At 39.2% G+C, this 19,890-nt stretch overlaps 1 protein-coding gene across 1 annotated transcript in view; it reads left to right on the top strand.

Annotated features, from left to right (window-relative positions):
• The window catches only part of tcf7l1a (transcription factor 7 like 1a), a 29,056-nt gene extending 10,195 nt beyond the window's left edge, over positions 1–18,861 (top strand). Inside the window, exons 4-12 of the mRNA XM_019078579.2 lie at positions 8,114–8,197; positions 13,924–14,059; positions 14,438–14,540; positions 14,713–14,796; positions 16,293–16,436; positions 16,527–16,686; positions 17,103–17,210; positions 17,342–17,393; positions 18,410–18,861. Coding sequence (XP_018934124.1) covers positions 8,114–8,197; positions 13,924–14,059; positions 14,438–14,540; positions 14,713–14,796; positions 16,293–16,436; positions 16,527–16,686; positions 17,103–17,210; positions 17,342–17,393; positions 18,410–18,855 — 1,317 coding nt within the window. The 3' untranslated portion in view covers positions 18,856–18,861. The remainder of the gene's footprint in view (positions 1–8,113; positions 8,198–13,923; positions 14,060–14,437; positions 14,541–14,712; positions 14,797–16,292; positions 16,437–16,526; positions 16,687–17,102; positions 17,211–17,341; positions 17,394–18,409) is intronic.
• Positions 18,862–19,890: the final 1,029 nt, after the last annotated feature.

The raw sequence follows: 19,890 nt of genomic DNA, 5'->3' as shown, positions 1-19,890 counted from the left end.
ATTGTTCATTTTATTAAAGACTTGTCAAAAGTGGTTACCTTTCCGACAGTTATATCCTCTACCTTTGTTGGTGTTGTAGACAAACAAATCTAGTACTCCACTTTGGGTTTCTTGTAACCTTGTTGAAATTGGATACACAGCAGTTGTAATGGTTACCAGGTGCTTCCAGTTTGGGTTGGGAAAAATGTTGGTAAAGTTGTAACTTAGACCTTTAATAACTTTTCCAACAGTTGCACCCTCTAACTATCAGAACTTTGGTGTCTTTTCCAACGGTTATGTCCTATAACTGTCAGAACTTTGGTAACTTTTCCAACAGTTATGTACTCTAACGTTGGTACTTTTAGAACTTGGGTTATTTTTTCCAATGGTTACATCCTCTAACTGTTAAAAATTTGGTAACCTTTTCCAACAATTACATCTTCTAACTCACAACTTGTGTAACATCCAACAGTTACATCCTTCCAACTATTAGAACTTTGTAACTTTTCCAACTGTTGTGTCGTCTAATTGTCAGAACTTTGGTAACTTTTCCAACAGTTCCAGCAACCTCTAACCAAACTAATTAGGAGAAGTAACTTTTGTTACAGTTAAAATTACTTTTAACAAGATTATAAGTAACTCAAAATTAAGAATACGTTTTTGTTGACTACAGTGTCACAAATTATGGGATATAAATGTTTGAAAGCTTAATGGGCAGACTGTAGGAAATGTTTCACATTTTTTACTTTTTCAACATTAATGTCCCCTAACTTTATTGATGCTGCACACAACCAAAACTTGGGTCATTTTGGGTTTCTTATAGACTTATTGAAAGTGGTAACTTTTCCAATAATTATGTCCTTTACCATTGTTGATGTTGCACTCCTCAATTAGTGAAAATTAGTAACGTGGCATTTGCAATAGTTACCAAGATCAAGTTTATAAGAAACTCAATATAAAGAATGAGTTTTGGTAGATTTAAATGTCGAAGTTTGGGGATGTTAACTGTCGATATTGTCGTCAGCCACAACTCTTCTTCCCTTTGGTGACATTACAATATGACACTAATGTTCAATATTCATGTTTTTAATTTGCAACCCAAGCACCGGTTAGTTGAGTTGTTTAGGTTTTATACTGTTCTCTTGCGATTGTAAACAATTCCTAGCATCGCATCTTGCTCTCTCTGAAACACACCCACAGTTTGTCATGGCCAATGTGGATGGTGTGTTCCCCTAGCCGCCCGGCTCCTAGACCCAACCTCGTGAAAAACCACACAAACACACTGTGTGTACTTTAGAACTGGTTACAGCTGCAAGCGGTGAAATCTGGATTGTGTTAGCCCATGCACTGTGATTTATAAATTGTTTCTCAGGCCATAAATTCCCACTATAATTGCACTCCAAGCCCCCTTCCACTCTCCTCACTCTTTCTCTCCCCCCTTCTTTCCCTCTCCGTCTTTTACTCCTTCGCCTCCTGCGCTTCCAGACGCACACACGCTCCAGTGGTACGTGGTCCGGCACTAATTGTTTGCAGGAGGGAACTGGTTTGACAAGGCAGAAAGTTTCCGAAATTAGGCAGGGAGGTCACAGTTGTGAGTCAGGGCTGTACGTCGCAGGTATGGGGTCATGCCTCCATATCGCCCCCTTGGACTGTTATTGCACAATAGCAGTTGTTAAAGATAACACCCATTTAGTGCAATTTCACAAAAATTTGCATTATTTCCTCTCCTGCACTTAATTGCAGTAATTTTTTTTTTTCTGAATGCGAATTTTGCTCCCCCAGGCCTCCCAGTGGTAGATTCAAGTTTTATACTTAACAGCCAACAGGTTATAAAAAATAACCCTGTTTATTTACTGTGCCTCAGGTTCTGTCAACAAATCCACTTTAAACGAACAAAACTGCAGTGGCTGCTGTTTAAGTTGCAATCAGGTGACATGATATTTTTGCACTTTTGTCAGTAGTTAGACTTGTGTTTTAGCAGGAAGGGTATATTGGGAAAGGGGTGAAGTTTGAGTTGGTGTGTGTGTGTGTGTGTGCTGGGGGGAGGTAGTCTACCAAGAGAACACAATAAGCTCTTTGTCTTCATTATGCACTTAGCATTTGAGAAAAGGATGAAGGTTTCTTTATTTTACTTTATCTTTAACTGTCTTTGGGACCAATGCACCACATTTGGATCTCTGCTTTCAGATGCATATCCTATGCATCACTTAGTCTTATTCAAATACTCAGAGCCTGCATTGTTGTTGGTCATTTTTTTTCTATTATAATTATTATTGCAAAATATAGTTATTATCATAAGTCGGATGCCTACAAAGTTGTAGATTACTATAGCAAGCACTTTTGGGTTATAAAGTGGTTTTGTTATCCCTCTTGGCTGCTTGTGGGTTAACAAGCCCAGGCTGTTCATCGTAAACCTGGGTATAGTTTGGACTGCAGTGTTGTAAGCAGATACCGAAATACTGGAAACCACATAACTGACTTGTAATTGACTTTAAGGAGGGTGGCTGCATTTCGCCTTTGCAGAAAAACAGAGCTCCCAACAGACAGCTTATTACTTTCTCATGGTAGTAATTATGTGTTGGGTTTTATTTGACCTACTGTTTTGTCCTGCGCCACAATAACACTCTTATTCCTCCCGTTGTCAAGGTTTGTTTGTGCTTTTCTTTTGAAATTATTAAAAAGAAATGAATGCATTATGTGTATTTGAAGTATATTTCATGAAACAATGTTATTTTAGCTTGTGCATCCAAAGTGTTTTTGTGATCAGAAACTGAAGGTGTCTCCCAAAGGTAGTTCCTTTTTTGTTTTTTGTTTTTTCCTTCTGCAACAGGACGGTTGGTGAATGCAAACTTGGTCTCTGTTTCTGTCCCTAAATGAGCCACGTTGCCATGGAAATCCCTGGTCTCCGGATGGCTGACCTCTGAACCAGTTCTTTAAGTAGGCAGTGAATGGAGGGAGTAGTGTTATCAGTGAGGTCACAATAGTATCCATGGGAACTCGGAGAGCAACTGTCAGTCATGAGTCTTTCCTGTTGAGGCTGAAGCCCGGTTCTGTGTGGAAGCCACTGGCTTGATGAAAAGAGGCACTTTAACGCAGCTAATGCAGGCAGGTCAGTCAGTGCCACTGAACTACAAGAACAAACCACAAATAAGTGCTTCATTGCATTAGGATGATTTGCGCTTGGATTGGTTTTATAAGCAAAAGTTTTGGAGGATGCACTGAATTTCGACCTAATTTTTCAATACCAATAGCCGATAATTTAATGGATTATAAATGGCATAGAAAAATAGGATAATGTTTAAATTCTACACTATTTTAGAGTTGATATTTCATTTAACATATAACTAATATTATAAATGTGTTTTTATTAATGTTTATGTATGTATTAATCTTTAAGTCAATCTACAATTTACATTCTTTAAATAAAATAGATTACAAAATTAGTATTAAAGTAAAAAGTTACCAAAAACTAACTATACTGAACAAATGAGAATGATAACGGTTTTTATATATATTTTTATTTAATATTTAAGATATTTTTTCCAGTTTAAATCAGAGATGCATCTGTTATTAAACAATACAATAAACCCTTATATTGCCTAATTATATTGTGCACCCTTAATAATAATGATTAATGATTTATATTATTAATCCTTAATAATATGACTTTTTTTATGTCCTAAAATGAGTAATATTTTGTTTTGAGGCATTTCTGTAATGCTGTGGCTGTTTCTAAGCACAGAGCTGTTTTATACGGTTTGGATCCAATTCCTGAAACCAATGGATCCAATTCCATGAAATTAGCATCTACTGATCCTTTGTACCTAAAAGTTCCCAGAAACTTGTTGAATTACTTCCTAATGTGATCGGTGGATGAATAGGTGATTTGTTGTTTACATTTCTGCAGTCCAACCACTTATTGTTCATATAATAAGATAAGTCTGCTTTAATGAGCTTCTCTTCCTCTTCTGAGTTTAATCTCTTAAATCAGATTCATAATTACTTAATTTTTTGCTTGTTAATGTTGTTTGTTTTTGTTGTGCAAATCTTTTGTTGTCCCATCTAGATCTCTCGTTCATATTTGAAGGCAGTCAAGAATTCCTATCCTTTGCCCCGCAAATTAATTTCTAATTAGCACAGATAGGGGTGTCGTTTGCCTATGAATTGTTTACTTAATTATTGGAAACTCTCGCAGCTCTTGAACAAACAATAGGCCTGAATGCCGACCTGTGGTGAGGGAGGGCTGGAAACTGCCGCCTCTATTGTCTTTCCCTCTGGCAGCAGTGAAAAGAGCAGAGAGAGGTGTCGCTCGCATAAATAAATGCATCAGGTGATGTGAGACCCCTCTGGCCGCATCAGGGCACTGCCCATAGGCATACATGCACGTAATCCAAAGCCTTTTGTCTGGCTTAACTGTTCTGATGCTGCGATGTAATGGATTCCTTTGTGTGCCACCAGCTTTCTGCTCCATTCTAGTGGAGGGTGTGTGTGGAATGGGTGGAAACATCAGGGAGAAATGTAGGCCATGCTTTGAATGATTGACATGACCTACTTGGCTCCTCCCCATTCTGAATTTGTATTTTCTTTCCCTTTTTCCAAGAACGTTGTGCTATTTTGTGGAAGCTCTTGCGGTTCGAGGTGCAGCGTTTAAAATCTCGGCTATCCAGAACAAAGCTTGCGGTTGCAGCAGCTCATGCTGAGGCTTCCAGATATCTCCTTAAAGAGATGTCTTCTTCTGTTTGTTTTGACAGAGGGCTTCATTTCGTCTAGCATATGACTGTCAGGATTGATATTTGTGAAGTTTTAAGTTGTCATAATCCTGTTAAAGATCCCCGTCATCTTCGCTCAGCTGAGCGGAAAGCATTTAAGTAGCATTTCAATCTTTCTCTGTGACCTCTTGACATCAGGTAGACAGCTACAAACTCACTCCAGGTGTATTTATGAAATTAAACCGCATGAACATGGTTAGAAGTATGTCTACTGTCTCAGCCTGCCCAAGGTGATGTGACACCCATTTTTTTATATAATTCAAAATTTTTCTTCATAATTCAGTATATTTTTAATGTTTAGTATGCACCATATTTATTTTATTATTTTATTTTAAAATCAGCCAGATTATTATAATGATATTTGGCCATTTTTAAGATTATTCATATGGAGAAAAAATATTTTTATTTTTATTTTAATTTTTATTATTGATATTTGGCCATTTTAAGATTTATGTGAATATCAAGAATAAACGGTTTTTACTTTAATTTTTTTTTCTGTGAATATCAGTATTTAGTACATTTAAATATACATACCAGTTAAAAATGCAATACAATTTTAAAAAATCACATTTGCTCTAAATTTAGTGGTATTATGTTGGCCACCTTGTTCTCTAAATGTTGCTGTTAGTCTATATAAAACCCTGGTTGGTGGACCACATCTTTTCAGTTTGCAGAAAAAAAGAGAAAACATTGCCTTTTGTGGTTGTGATTGGGTGTTCTTACGTAATATTTGTTTGTGTTTTTGTTGATTTTCTTGGCGGAGCTTTGATTTACTATGTTGCTTAGCAGGTCGTCGCTGAAATTTGACATGCATTTTGAGGATTTTGTGTCTGTGCACCATTTCTTTTCTCTTCTCAACATGAACTCAATGTTGCATATTGATAAGCATCTGCTCCTAGAGTTATGGCTTTCAAATACAAATCCCCAGACCCCAAGACTGTTTACTTTGGCCGGTCTCCCTTTGTGGCTCCAGAAAAGCAGTGCACAGGTCCCTGCAGCCCAGTAGTCTGTGAGTTTGTGTGGGAAGGCGAAACGGAGATTGTATTTCAAGATAGTATGTTAAGTTTTCAGTCAGGTGATGGTGGTTTTGATGAGGAAGGTAGATTGTATTTTTTCAGTCATCCGTCCACTTTAACTGCAGCTGCAAATACCAGAAACAGGGTAAGGCCCCCGACAAGAGCTAGACGTTCCTCAGAGTGGTTCCTCTCAAAAACCATTCACAGATGCCACCTAAAAGCAGACCACAGATATCCCTTTAAGATAGTTCACCTGAAAATGTAAATTGTCATTATTTACTCACCCTCATATCAAACCTGCATGACTGGCTTTCTTCAGTGGAGCACAAAAAAAAATATTTTGATATGTTACTTGGACCTCAACATTTGTCAAAATAACTTTGTTCCACGGAAGAACAGGTTTGGGTGAACTATCCCTTTAAGCACATTAATCTTGACTGTCTGGCCAATTAGATGTTTAACTTGCGACTGTCGTTTATCAACTCTACTACAGACAACGGAAGGTGAGATTGAACTCAACATCTTTAATAAACAGGGCACAAGGTCTCGGCTCATCCTGCCTGCTCTAAGGAAACTGTACCAGTCCCTGCTCATAAACTACTTTTGTTTTCCGCACCACCAAACCCAGCAACCCTGTCCACCGGACCATAATGTCTTTTCCATTTTTAGCCCACAGGCTTATCCAAACTTCCTCACAACAATTCCGCTTGTGATGAATGAAGTTTAAAGGGAGAAACAAAGCCTTATTACGTGCCATGAAGTTTGATTTTAGAGCATGTTTGGGTTACGCAAGATAAGATTTTGTTGTTTTAGAATTGCAGCGTTGTACAATTTACAACATGTGCCTATACAAGGGTTCACACCATTTTGGTATTGTTAGTTAGTGTTGACTGTGTGCATATCATTGACTGTGAAGCAGTTTTTGCCAAATGTATTTTTCTAATGAATGATCAGTTTTTGATTTGCACCCATTACATTAAAATATAAAAAAAATCCAGTTATATAACTATTTAATTTACTGGATTATTCAAAGAAATTGGCATTTAGGCATGGCTGTTTAATATATAAACTATTTTATTTATTGCATTTCAGGCAAAAATACATTTATTTTGATATTCTGTTCCCATGATTATAAGATTTTGATCATATAGCCCACCCGTAGTATATATGCTTGGACATTGATGTGTAAGGATTTGTCTACATTTATGTTGTCCCTTAAGTAGAACTATAAATTTGGTTTGTGAAAAGAGTTCTTGAGGTATATATGTTCACTATAACCGCAGATGCTTTCAGCCCCTAGACTCAAAAGCTTAGATACGGGAATGTTGACTCCACAGGAACATCTGATACGCTTTGACTTCTACACAAACCAGATGACCGAGCCAAGCGGGGAAGCTCCGTGAAGGGATAAAAAAACTAGATTTTATAAATTGCTCCTGAAATTCATGGATGCAAGGGGCCCCAGAAAAGCTGAAAGGCATCAAACTTTGACACGCGCGCACTGAGCTACGAGGGCTTTCACAATAAACGTCTCCCCCTGTATAGGAAGTCCAGTCATTCATCACTGCGTGTCTCCTCCATCCTCCTTCTCTCATTGCATACCACGCTCACCTTAACTGCATCGTTTCTGCGTTCTCCATTGATTTATAAAGAGGCAAAATTAGAGAAAGGCAGATCTCTGTTTCTGCTCCATGCATTCTGTAAGGTCCCTGCCTATTCTCCTAGTGTGTAATGGGACTTCCTCCCAGCTGTTCCTCATACTAACATACACGCATATTATCCGTCCAGCTGGGCATTTACTATGCTGGGACCTGCAGTCCAAATCGTATTTAACTTTCACATTTCGCCCCCTCCCTTGGGCCTAACTGCTCCTGTCTCGGACCCCCAAACTGTTCCAGCTAATGCTCCCAGGTGCTGAACAGAACTCAGAGTTCATCTCCACAGCTTTCAAATGAATTAAGACAAAGAACAGCTGGATTGATGGAATCTGTGTATGACTCAGAGGTCTATTTAATTGATTTCTTCTATTCCATTCCATTTTAAATGAATATACCAGGTTACAGGTCTACAGAAATACTTGGGTCAACAACTGTAGTGCTTAACATGAGTCTGAATTATTTCCTGTGGCAAACATTTATTTAACTTTGAGTATTCCTTTAATTGGAAAACTTGACTTACAACCTGTCTGTTAAAGATTTTTGTTTAGTCAAGACACATTCTTCTACATCACTATATCCGAATGAAGCACTTTTAAGTATAATAGAAGTATTTTTGGTTATACAGTGACATGTAGAAAACCTGGTGCATGTGTTGATGATTGTTTGTGACGTTCTCTTTTGTCCCCTGCAGTATCTACAAATGAAATGGCCGCTTCTTGATGTTCCCGGGACGGCAGCCCTTAAAGACTCCAGATCACCAACACCAGGGCACTTAGTAAGTCCATCAGCAACTTCATATTCTGTATAGTTTACAATGCAATCAAAAAGGTATTTTGATAAGTTGGGTGTAGACTACACTCTAAAAAATGCTGGGTTAAACAAAACCCAGCACTGGGTAAAATATGGATGAACCCAGCCAGTTTGTTTTGACCCAGCGGTTGGGTCACTGGCCAGAAGGTTGGGTTAAACATTTAACCCAGCTGTTGGTTGAAAACAACCCAATTGCTAGGTTTGTCCATATTTAACCAAGCATTTTTTAAAGTGTAACCTTGTGTTGTGTTGTGCTTTTGCATGATATGCATCTTTAGAAAAAAAATGTTTTAAACGGTAACATTTTGATCTGAAACTGTTAAACGTACAATAAAATATTGCAATATATTGGTATTTAACTGAATAGACTAGTTTAACTTGCCCTAGGAGCAAAGGTACATTGGTGGCCTGCGTAACTTCTTTCGCAATGAACAACCGGAAACATTTTTTCCACACAAGCATGACTAACTTTTAGCCGAAACCTGGTTTAGGCCGAGGGCTTAAGCTTGTCATTCTAAGTGTCAACAAGCAACAGACTTATTTTCATGCCATTCCACCCCCTCCGGCTAATCATGCGACCCAACTTTTGACCTGCTTCACCCTTTCCAGACACCACGGCGGAGAACCTCAGGAATGCTCACTCCAAATGGCAGCTAATCCATTCCGGAGACACGTTTTTTTTTCACCCTCCAAACATGGAGATTGTCAGCTCAGAACGACTGAGGTTCTGCCACGGTGACAAAGTGATCACTGACTGTGGTCCGAGCTAAAAGATTAGAGCGTTTGCCCAAGAGATTCCCAAACAGACCTTTGGGTCATTTCTGTCTAAACGAGAATCCAATTGAAAGTTCTCAGGCCAAAGATTACGATGACCTGATAATAATACCGGGATACTAAGCCCGTTGTTTCTGGTGTTTTCTCTTTATTTGCTTAGCATGTGTTTCATAAAGCTCCTATTATCATGCTTGGCGACTCCAGACAGACTGCAAATATGCGGCGGGGGGATTTCTATCCAATTATATGGAGATGAGTTGACCATTGAAGTCTGTTGATGCTGACTTTGCTTTAACACTTAGTATTGTGTTGTCCTTGCAGAATGTAGAAACAGTGAATGCTACTGTTCACCCGTCAGAAAAACAGACTTTGCTTCCTCATTAGATGTTTGCATTGGGGATTAATTTCTGGCATGCAGTTCTGGAGGAATCTCTTGTGATCGGATGATTAATTAGAGTCAGTAAATAATTTAGGTGACATGCTAGAGGGTTTATTATGTTTTATAATGAATGGCAGGGGCTGTTGAAATAACACCAGGCTGCCGAGAGGGCGTGAGTGACCTGTGGAAACCATTTCTGTGGCTGCACAGATTGGGTCCAGAAGGCACACATGCTAATAGGGTGAGCCAGAGCAGTCCAAAAGGCTCAATTATTCAGGAACCAGGTTTGTTTAGCATTCCATTGGCATCCCTCTGAATGTGTGCATGGGTGATATTGCAGCACCGAGCCCACCTCTTCACATCGCCTTCCATACAATGCATCTGGACCCAGGCTGCATGAATAATACATCAAACCAGAACAGAGGGGCAGGTGATGTGTGAGGCATTGTGGGAACTTCAGACTTGTCAACCCCTTTGTAAGCTGTGTATGAGATTTATTTTTTCAGTCAGAATCATACAAAAAAGTCCTGTAACAATACCGTGGTTTGTGTATCAAGTAGCAATACTATGGTACTTTGAAATGTACCATGGTACAGTGAGATTCCATATTCATATATGTCATGGTACTGTAAGGAACTTCAAAGAATTAATGTCCAAAAAACATGGTATTATCATCTACATTTACATTTATGCATTTAGCAGACGGTTTTATACAAAGCGACTTACAGTGCATTCAGGCTATACATTTTTTTTTACCAGTATGTGTGTTCCCTGGGAATTGAACACACAACCTTTTTTGGTTGAGCCAGAGGAACCTATCATAATGTTTTCACATGGTGTTATATAATGGTAGTTCTTTAAGAATTTTTTTTAGTAGTCTTTCTGAGAGCCCATACTCCTCATAGATAGAAAATAAGTTTGATTTCTAGGTACTTTAACTGAATGTCCTTCAGCTTTTCTGTGTGTTAGTGCTAACTTTGATGCTAATCTTTCACAGAAAAAATACACAACAGATCAAGTTGTAGGCACTCAGAGTCTTGTATCTGATATGAAATGATCTCACAGTGATATCACAAGTGCAAAACCTGGTTCTTAAAACTCGCAGTAAGTCACCATGTTTAGCAAACACTTATATTAGCAACAGCCGACGCAGCAATCGCACTTCGGCTAGCCAGTACCTAAGCTATTGTCTGTCTCGAAAGCACGCTTGCACATTAGGTCTAGTCAAGAAATGGATGGTTTAAATAATTTATTATAAACTAATAAAGTCTTTACCACCAGGCATTAGGCATGAGCCCACCAGCCATATTCACATTGTGTTCAAAAATCAGATTACAAATGGAAATTCCATTTAAATTGCCTGCTAATGGCATTGACAATTGATGTGTCTTAGTAAAAGCATGATGTTTGTGCTGATGTGAAAAGTGTTGCGTGTTCATGCAAAAACCAAATCATGTGATTTGAGTTTTTCCATTAATGCTGTTGTGGCCTTCATTTACATTGTCTGGTAAAGTATGAGGATGTAAATCTATGTGAAAGTAGATGCCGATTGCTAAAAACCCAGAACATAGTTCTTAATAGAGATGCTAAAATAAAATCCAAAGGCATGTATCTGTAAAAGATGACGATAATTGTAAATTGCTCCCCATTGTTAGGGATCATACCGTTTGGCTCATACTGCTAGTTTTGGCTTGTCCTTTCCTCATTATTATCCTTCATTTGACTCTGTATTTAGCCTCTCATTCTTCCACTGCTTAAGCAGTTCATTGTGTCTTGATCCCTCTTGCTCAAACGCCTGTTTGCTCAGTAACTCAAGTAAGGGATGGAGGAGGTGAAGCCAAAAGAAGAAGAAAAAACAATAGACCACATTTGCTTCTTACTCCACAATGTGCTTGTTTTAGCAGAGCTCCAATTTTAACAGCTCCATGTGGTGGCACCAGAAATCGTCTTTGGGCGGGTTCCTTTGCTAGCGGGCGGTAAAGATCAACAGATTAATCAGCAGGTGTAGAGCGCTGACCCTGCACTTTTTGTACAGTTGTGACTTTTGTCGTTTCAAATGGCTACGACACCTCCTTGTGGAGAGTCACTCTAAATAACTCAAAGAAAACAGTTCAAAGAGGTACAATGTTTGGCTAACTTTAGTTCTGAGTGTCTCATAAAATAATGGCCGTTGAATGAAAGACTGACCTAGCACAATTGGTAAATATGTGCTTGAGAACTCTGGACTCCATGTAATATAACTATGTGATACAAAAGGTGGAACAATGTTTACACAATGACTCACTTTTTCTGTTTGCTGAGGTGTTTTGTCAGCTGTTTTCCACTGTTGTGCTGGTCAGGCGTCTTCTCCTCCTACAGACCAACTTACAAAAGTGGATTTAGGGAGATTTATCAGGCTTCACCCTTGATGAACTACAGGACTTGTTTGAACAAAAGGTAAAAAGATCCAGATACTTGCTGACAGACCACAATTGAAGAAGAACCCAGTTCTGCCATCTAAAGGTGGATTCCTGCATATTGCAACCTGAAGGGTTGACTTGAGAAACTGGTGTTATGGCATGGACCTTATGTTACCAAACCCAGTGACTCAGCTTGCATGTTTTCAACCCTGACCATATTGAGTTTTTCCCTCCCGAGTCCTTCATTTAGGACTTAAATTGTGTTAATCTGGTGGACACTTCCTTTCTTCTTGTTGTAAAGAGTCCACTCAAACAACAAACAGGAGGACTCGACCAAGTGTTGATATGGATCCTTGGGATATTTGGAGTCGGCTAGTCCAATCCGGTCTGATTGTAAGGGAGGCGAGGGGCCCAGTCTGGCGGCAGTCTACGCTTGGGTTGTTGGTATCGAAGGCAAAACGGCTGGTGTGTTGACACAGCAGGGATTCTTGGCAGTTGGATCGTGAGAGAGAGAGACCATTAACCTCAACAGCTAATATCATAGTGCAGTGGACAAACACGATCTTAGAGGAGCAGTGCAAGTTGTCCTCTACCTTTCTTTCTCAATCAACCTACTGACATATCTTTAAAACAATCCTTTGATGCACCTTGCAGGGTTTCCAAAAGCCAAGCTCAGCTTGTCTCGGCAAATGCAATGCTAAATTATGTACTAACACAGAGACAGACTGTCAGACAGATAGATGGAACGAGAAATGCAAGGAATAGAGAGGCAACCCAGATATCTGGATGTGTTTGGACTGTGGGAAACGAGAGCCAGTCTTGTCTCAATGCAAGCCTTGTTCATGTTCACAGAGTGCTGGTTGGAGCAGAGGTCAAACCCACTGCCTACATAGAGGTGGGGGGAAGGTTAGCATGGAGGAAACAAGACGGCATTCTCCACTTTAGCTCCCTTGTGACGTCCTGAGCCAACAAGTACCCCATTCAATCTACGGCTCGCCACCTTGCATTGGCTTATGTACACATCACGGCAGTGCTGCTTCTGATATTATTAAAGTCCTACTGGTATATTTATGTGGTCAGGGTTCTGGACGCATGCTAGTAAATTATATGCTAATATAGGTTTCTCCAGTATTCCTGCAACTTCAGTTGACTATGACTAAAAATGATTCATTATTATTGAAGTAAACATATCGAAAGTTGACCTCACTTTAACTACAGCAAGATTCTCTTCAAACTGCTGGTACGTCATTACGTTGGTTGTCCTGAAAGAGAAAACTGTGTAGAGGTTTGCTAATGCTCACTATAATGTGCCCCTTGCTGGAAATCTTAGAATCTGAAACTAAATTGTGGAATTGAGCTTGCTTTGTTTAATATTTTCATTCATGTACTTGCAACACTCGAAGGTAATATGTCCTTTTTACAATCACATTAGCCTAGCTCTAGGGTAGCCAGCTCTGCTCCTGGGGGGTTGCCTTCCTGCAGACTTCAGTTTCAATTTTGCTCCAACAAGATTTTAAGTAATCCTGAAGACCCAGATTAGCTGCTTAAGGTGTGTTTATTTGGAGTTGGTGGTGAACCCTGCAGAATGGTAGCTTTTTCAGGAGTGGGCTTGCCTATCAGTTTCCAAAATTGTGCCGCCTTAACATTCTCAAAAGTCATCCTGATCTGTTAAACTATTTCCAACCTTCCATGAGAAGCACTGAAGGGTTTGTCACAACAGGTGCCACCTTTGGCCGCCTCTTGTGGCAGGTATAGTAAACAAGATCTCTGCCACTTCCCCTCACATGTCAGGCCTGTGTTAGCGTCAATTATGGCGAGTGGCAGCTGGAAACATCTTTCTCTTGTTGCTAGTAGGCTACACAAGAGAAACGCCTGCTAAGGGTTTTAGGTGTGATTTCTCCCACCCCCTATGCAGCCGGTCAAATACCCAACTGGTGTTTATTTTCCTTTGGGAGAAGTAGGGAAAAGTAAACTCTGCTGCCGAGACCCATTGTTCTTTAAAACTCTCTGGCGCCGTTCTTGAGTAATGAGGGCTAATGGCTATTTTCTTCTTTTCAGTTGACTTTTTGGTTGTTTAAACATGCACTTATTTCATTCCCCCCTCCCTCACCTCTTTCTTGTTCTCATTTGGTTTTTCAGTCCAATAAGGTCCCAGTGGTACAACACCCCCATCATGTTCATCCCCTCACGCCACTGATCACCTACAGCAATGAACACTTCTCCCCTGGCACGCCTCCCTCTCACCTCTCGCCGGAAATTCTTGACCCAAAGACAGGTAAGTGCCACCAACAGCAATCTTCAGATGCATTTGCTAAAGCTTCAAGAAAGTAGTGCGATCCAGAGATGCTGAGTCATGACTTGTTTTGATGGGGTTTATTGCAGTAATATGGGCATAGAAGTAGTTACAGGTGAAGTGTGTCACTTTTGGTGCCACTGGTAGCACTAAATGGAATTTTTATCTGCCTCACTAAACCAGTGGTGTGATTTTTGGGGCAGGACTACCTATTTGCAGGGCAGTGGTATATAAGGAGGACTGTTTGAAGACTATTTTTGCACTTTGATTTGGTGCCTATTGCAGCACAGAAGTTCACCCTTAAATTAACTTTTGTTAATATTTGTATTCGGTTTTCATTATCAGCGTTTGTTTCCTCAGGCATACCAAGGACCCCTCACCCTTCAGAGCTGTCCCCATATTACCCTCTCTCTCCTGGGGCAGTTGGACAGATCCCTCACCCTCTAGGATGGCTGGTTCCTCAGTAAGTCTGAACCCTGTGGCCTTTAAATGCATAACATCAACCTTATTTTCCGCATGCAGATGGCTTAATGAAGTTTGTTGCTATTTTTAAAAGTTCTTCTAGCAAAAGGAGCATCTGTTTGTCCCTGATTTTGCTTTAGCCAGTTGTTAGAGTGCTGTTTTTCTATCTTCAGGCAAGGCCAACATATGTACTCCATCCCTCCTGGGGGCTTCAGGCACCCCTACCCTGCACTCGCCATGAACGCCTCCATGTCTAGGTATGTAACAGAGGGCAGGACCTTCTTTTCTGCACAACATGCTGATTTATAGTTAAACTCGTGTCTATTAATAGACATGAGATTCAGACAGCGCGATTCCTCCCTAAAGGCTCCGAGAAGAGTTAGTACAGGAAACTGCTAATGTATTTTTTGCTCAAAAATGGTGCCTTGATACCCCTCTTTCTCTTTCAACTCAGTTTGTTTTATCTTGCTCAGATAAAAGTAAAACTTAATCGCCAATGTTCAACGCTAATAACAAAATTATTAGATAACACGGAAAAGTTTGTTTAGCGTGCCATTTGGTATACAAAATGGTGTTAAAAAATTGTCATATGCAGGGAAATCCGACCAAACTTATTTTAGTTAGTGTTAGTGCTGCAGAAACTCAAGGGTGTGAGATATTTATTTTTTCACTTTCTACCATATCACTGTAGATATGCTAGCCATTATATGAAAGTAGCACTTCTCGAAGCTTTTGCTGAATAGAAACTTCTGTAATGCATGATTTTATCATATTCTTGCCATTCAGTTAATGCTTAAAATTTCCTTAGGTTGCTGGATGAGTTCAGTTTTCGCACGTCAGCATGAAATCTCGCTGTCTTTTAATCTCCCACTATTGCTTTCATGCTCATCTTATGACTGTGCACCTTTTGTTGGTCTGTAGCAGGAGAGAGATCTCTTTCTGTTTTTGCATTCATTTTGTGGCACAGTGAAGTGCTGTAATTTAGTAGAAATATGTGTTTTACCAGAGTGTGCACAGCACAGATTGGAACACAGTTTCCCCCTTCATCTGTGAAAATGACAATGCTGCTATTGTATTAGCTGTTATGAATCTGAAAGTAGAAGATTTTTCCAGATGCAGCTTCTAGCTTAGTCGCTCCGTCTCTCTCTCTCTCTCTCTCTCTCTCTCTCTCTCTCTCTCTCTCTCTCTCTCTCTCTCTGTCTGTCACTCTCTCTCTGTCTGTCACTCTCACTCTCTGTCTGTCACTCTCACTCTCTGTCTGTCTTCTTCATTTCCAAAAAATAATATATAAATCTCTCTCTCTCTTGCACATATATATCTATATCTATATCTATCTATCTATCATCAAACAATCCAACCATCCAACTAACATTTGCATATATTTCTATCTGTCTATTTATCTATCTATGCATATGTTTTTATCTATCTGTCTGTCTGTCTGTTGTTTGCATATATTTCTATCTATCTATCTTTTTTATTTGATCATTCTCTTTATCATTCTACCTGTTATTCTATCAAACTCTTGTTCTCTCTTTCATTCTTTCTATCTGTCGCCCTGTGTATTGTTTTCTCTATCGTTCTGTATATCATTCTATCTGTCATTTTTTCATTCTCTATCTGTCATTTCCTATCATTTTATCTATCTGCCAATCGAATTATCTACCATTCTATCCATATCTATACCTTCAATACCTGATGTATCTGTTTATTTATTACTATCTATTATTGACTGTGAATCTGTCTTTCTCTCTAGTCTGGTGTCCAGTCGTTTCTCTCCTCACATGGTGCATCATCCTCCTCATGGCCTGCACCAGACGGGCATCCCTCACCCTGCCATTGTGTCGCCTGCCATCAAACAGGAGCCCAGCGGCGACAACACCAGCAGCTCGACACACGGGTGAGTCTCTGTCCTCCATTACTCTCTCACTGTCATTTCTCTGCTCTTCTCCAACTGACGTCATCTTTGCCTCCATCTGTGTCCATACAGAAAGCCCTCAATGCCTGTGAAGAAAGAGGAAGAGAAGAAGCCTCACGTCAAGAAGCCCCTAAATGCCTTTATGCTCTACATGAAGGAAATGAGGGCCAAAGTAGTGGCCGAATGCACCCTGAAAGAGAGCGCAGCCATCAACCAGATCCTGGGCAGGAGGGTGAGCGCTTACAACTCCATTACGAGAGGAGCTGAGATGCATTAGTGTGTTTCTCTTCATCTTGTCTTAAAGGAACAGTTCGCCTAAGAATGAAAATTGCCATCATTTACTCACCCTCATGTCATTCCAAACCCACATGAAGCACAAAAGGAGATATTCTGAAGATAGTGCTGGTCGCTCTATTCCATGCAATTACAACGAATAAGCGCCGGAGCGATCAAAAAGCACAATAAAAGTGGTCCATATGACTTGCACGCTTTTGAAATCTTTCCTTTTGTACATGATAAATAAACTCATTTGGGTTTGGAAAGGCATGAGGGTGAGTAAATGATCAAAAAGTGCATTTTTGGGTGAACTATCCCTTTAAGGAATGAAAAAAGGAGGGAAATTTGACCACATGTTCTTTTATTCCGCAGTGGCACTCTCTTTCACGTGAGGAACAGGCCAAATACTACGAACTCGCCAGGAAAGAACGGCAGCTGCACTCTCAGCTTTATCCAGGCTGGTCTGCGCGAGACAACTACGTAAGTGAGCCCAGAATGCAGAGTTTAACGCAAATCATGTGGGATTCAGAGTCCTCCGTTGTTTTTGGCAGCCAGGGGAGTTTTGCTTAATCAAACACATCTAATTTGCTCCAAATCATGTCTGTCCGCAGGGAAAGAGGAAGAAACGGAAGAGAGAGAATAAACCTGATTCCCCACACGAGAGTAAGTGTCACTGGACATCTGGATTTCTTTCTCAATTTCTTTATTGCAGGATCTTTTGTTCAACTTGAGCTTTTTTCTTCCAGCATCCCTGTTGGTCCGATCATTCAGCTCATAGATCATGTTCAGTTCAATTTTGAAGTTAGAAGTTAGATGACAGGCATTTTAGCTTTTTATTTATTTATTTTTTTTATTCTTAACTGGAACTTTTTTCAAGGAATAGTTAATTTACTCACTTTCATGTTTCTCTTTTTTCTTTTTTGTGTGTGTATGTGCGTTTTAAATAATTTGGGAGCAAATGGGAGTAATTTTTAGTAGATTTTTAATCATAGATTTTGTATTTTTATGAAAAAAACCTTTAAATTTAGTCACTATTTTTCATGTCACAATCAATAATATTGGTAAATTTTTGACTGAAATGTCTAAATTTAGTTGATTTTTTTTTTTAAAGAAATTTTTGTTTTCTGTTTAAAAACTGCAAGAATAATTATTCAATTAAATATTTAAACATTTGATATATTATTTTAAACCACTGTTAATTTAATATTTATATACTCTTAAAGAATTATTTCAAATGAGCATTTTATTTATTTTTGTCAGATTTTACTGTAGTATTAGATTAGTTTTAGTATTTTAAATATTTATATTAAGCTGTAATTATATTTATGTATTTTTTTATATATATTTGTTGTTTTAGTCATTTTAGTACTTCAGCATAAACTTATTTTTTAGTTATTTGTCAAGGCAACATTTCTAATTTGCATTCAATTTTTTCATCTTAAATCACACACATGTGCACACACACACACACACGTACGTGTGTTTATATATATATATATATATATATATATATATATATATATATATATATATATATATATATATATATATATATATATATATATATATATATACGTTTATTTATCATCATAATGGCCATTTTTCATTTTGTTTTCGTTCACCATTTGTTAACAGAATGTTTGGAAGTATATTTAACCCTGTTTCCTTCTCATCTGCAGGTAACTTCTCACCCCAGCCCAAGAAGCAGTGCGTCCCGTACCTGCCGTCCGAGAAAATGTGTGACAGCCCTACCTCCTCTCACGGCAGCATGCTGGACTCGCCCGCCACACCGTCCGCCGCCCTGGCATCGCCGGCGGCCCCTGCAGCCACTCACTCCGAGCAGGCTCAACCCCTGTCCCTCACCACCAAACCAGAAGGCAGAGCCCACCACCCCCACTTCCCCCTGCCAGGGAAAGCCTCGGGCTCCGGCTCCACTTCCTCATCCTCGTCCACCTCCACCGCCTCCCATCCAAGCATCTCCCTCCTGACCCGTCCCATCCCGTTTACCACCCTGCCTCCCTCCCTGCTCTCCCCGTCCTCGCCTTTCCACCAGGCAGCTCTACATTCCCATCATGCCTTGCTGCAGACACAACCTCTCTCTCTGGTCACCAAATCAGTGGAGTGAATGGAATAAATGACAAACTTTTTACACTTGTATATTGCTTTGTTTTTTACATTTTTATAGATATTAGACCAAGTTTTTAAGATAGAATGAAAAGGAATAATTATTGGTCAATATTTGACCACCTCTCTACTTTTCTTTTCTCTTTGAAACAATTTTTTTTGTAAATTGCCTTTTTCCAACGTGATTCTCCAAATGTTGCTACTTGTATAAAAGACAAATGTATAAAGGTTCCTTTTTTTTTTTTTTTTTTTTTTTTTAAGCCGTACTTGACAAAATACAATTTGTAGTTTTAGTTCTATAAAATAAAATTATATATAAGATTTATATTTCACAACACCACACTCTCCCCTTTTTTTTCTTTTATTTTTCTTCTTTCTTTTGGTACCACCTCACCCTGTTCCTAACCCTGTGTGTGTGACTCTCCTAAGACTCCGTAGCTAATAAACCTCAAGTTATTTCTAAAGGCTGCATTGTGTTTTTTGGGGGGCGAAGAAGCTGCATGTGATGACTGGCTGAATAATGCAACATAGATCTTCTGAATAGAGCCAGTATCACACACACTGACAATGTTCATTTATCTAATTAGGGCTCATGAAGTGGTGTGTGTGAAATGCTGGCACTCATGATGTGCACAAACTAAATTATATAATTCATTGTTGGCGTAAAACACAGCTTCTCAAAGAAAAAAGTGCAACGTGTTGGTGCACACTATGACATTATCCTGGTAAAAGTACTCTGGGAGAGCAAAATAATGAAAAATGTGACCCTTGACCACAAAACCAGTCATAAGGGTCAGTTTTTTGAAATACCACTATTTGAAAATCTATAATCTGAGGGTGCAAAAAAATCTAAATATTGAGAAAATCGCCTCTAAAGTTGTCCAAATGAAGTTCTTAGCCATGCATATTACTAATCACAATTAAGTTTAGGTATAATTACAGTAGTAAAGTTACAAAATATCTTCATGGAACATGATCTTTACTGAATATCCTAATGATTTTTGGCATAAAAGATAAATCGATAATTTTGACCCAT

This window comes from Cyprinus carpio, chromosome B10 (genome assembly GCF_018340385.1).
Source record: "Cyprinus carpio isolate SPL01 chromosome B10, ASM1834038v1, whole genome shotgun sequence".
Taxonomy (NCBI): Eukaryota; Metazoa; Chordata; class Actinopteri; order Cypriniformes; family Cyprinidae; genus Cyprinus; species Cyprinus carpio.
Note: the sequence above shows the minus strand (reverse complement) of the source record. Positions and strands in the feature narration are given on the sequence as shown.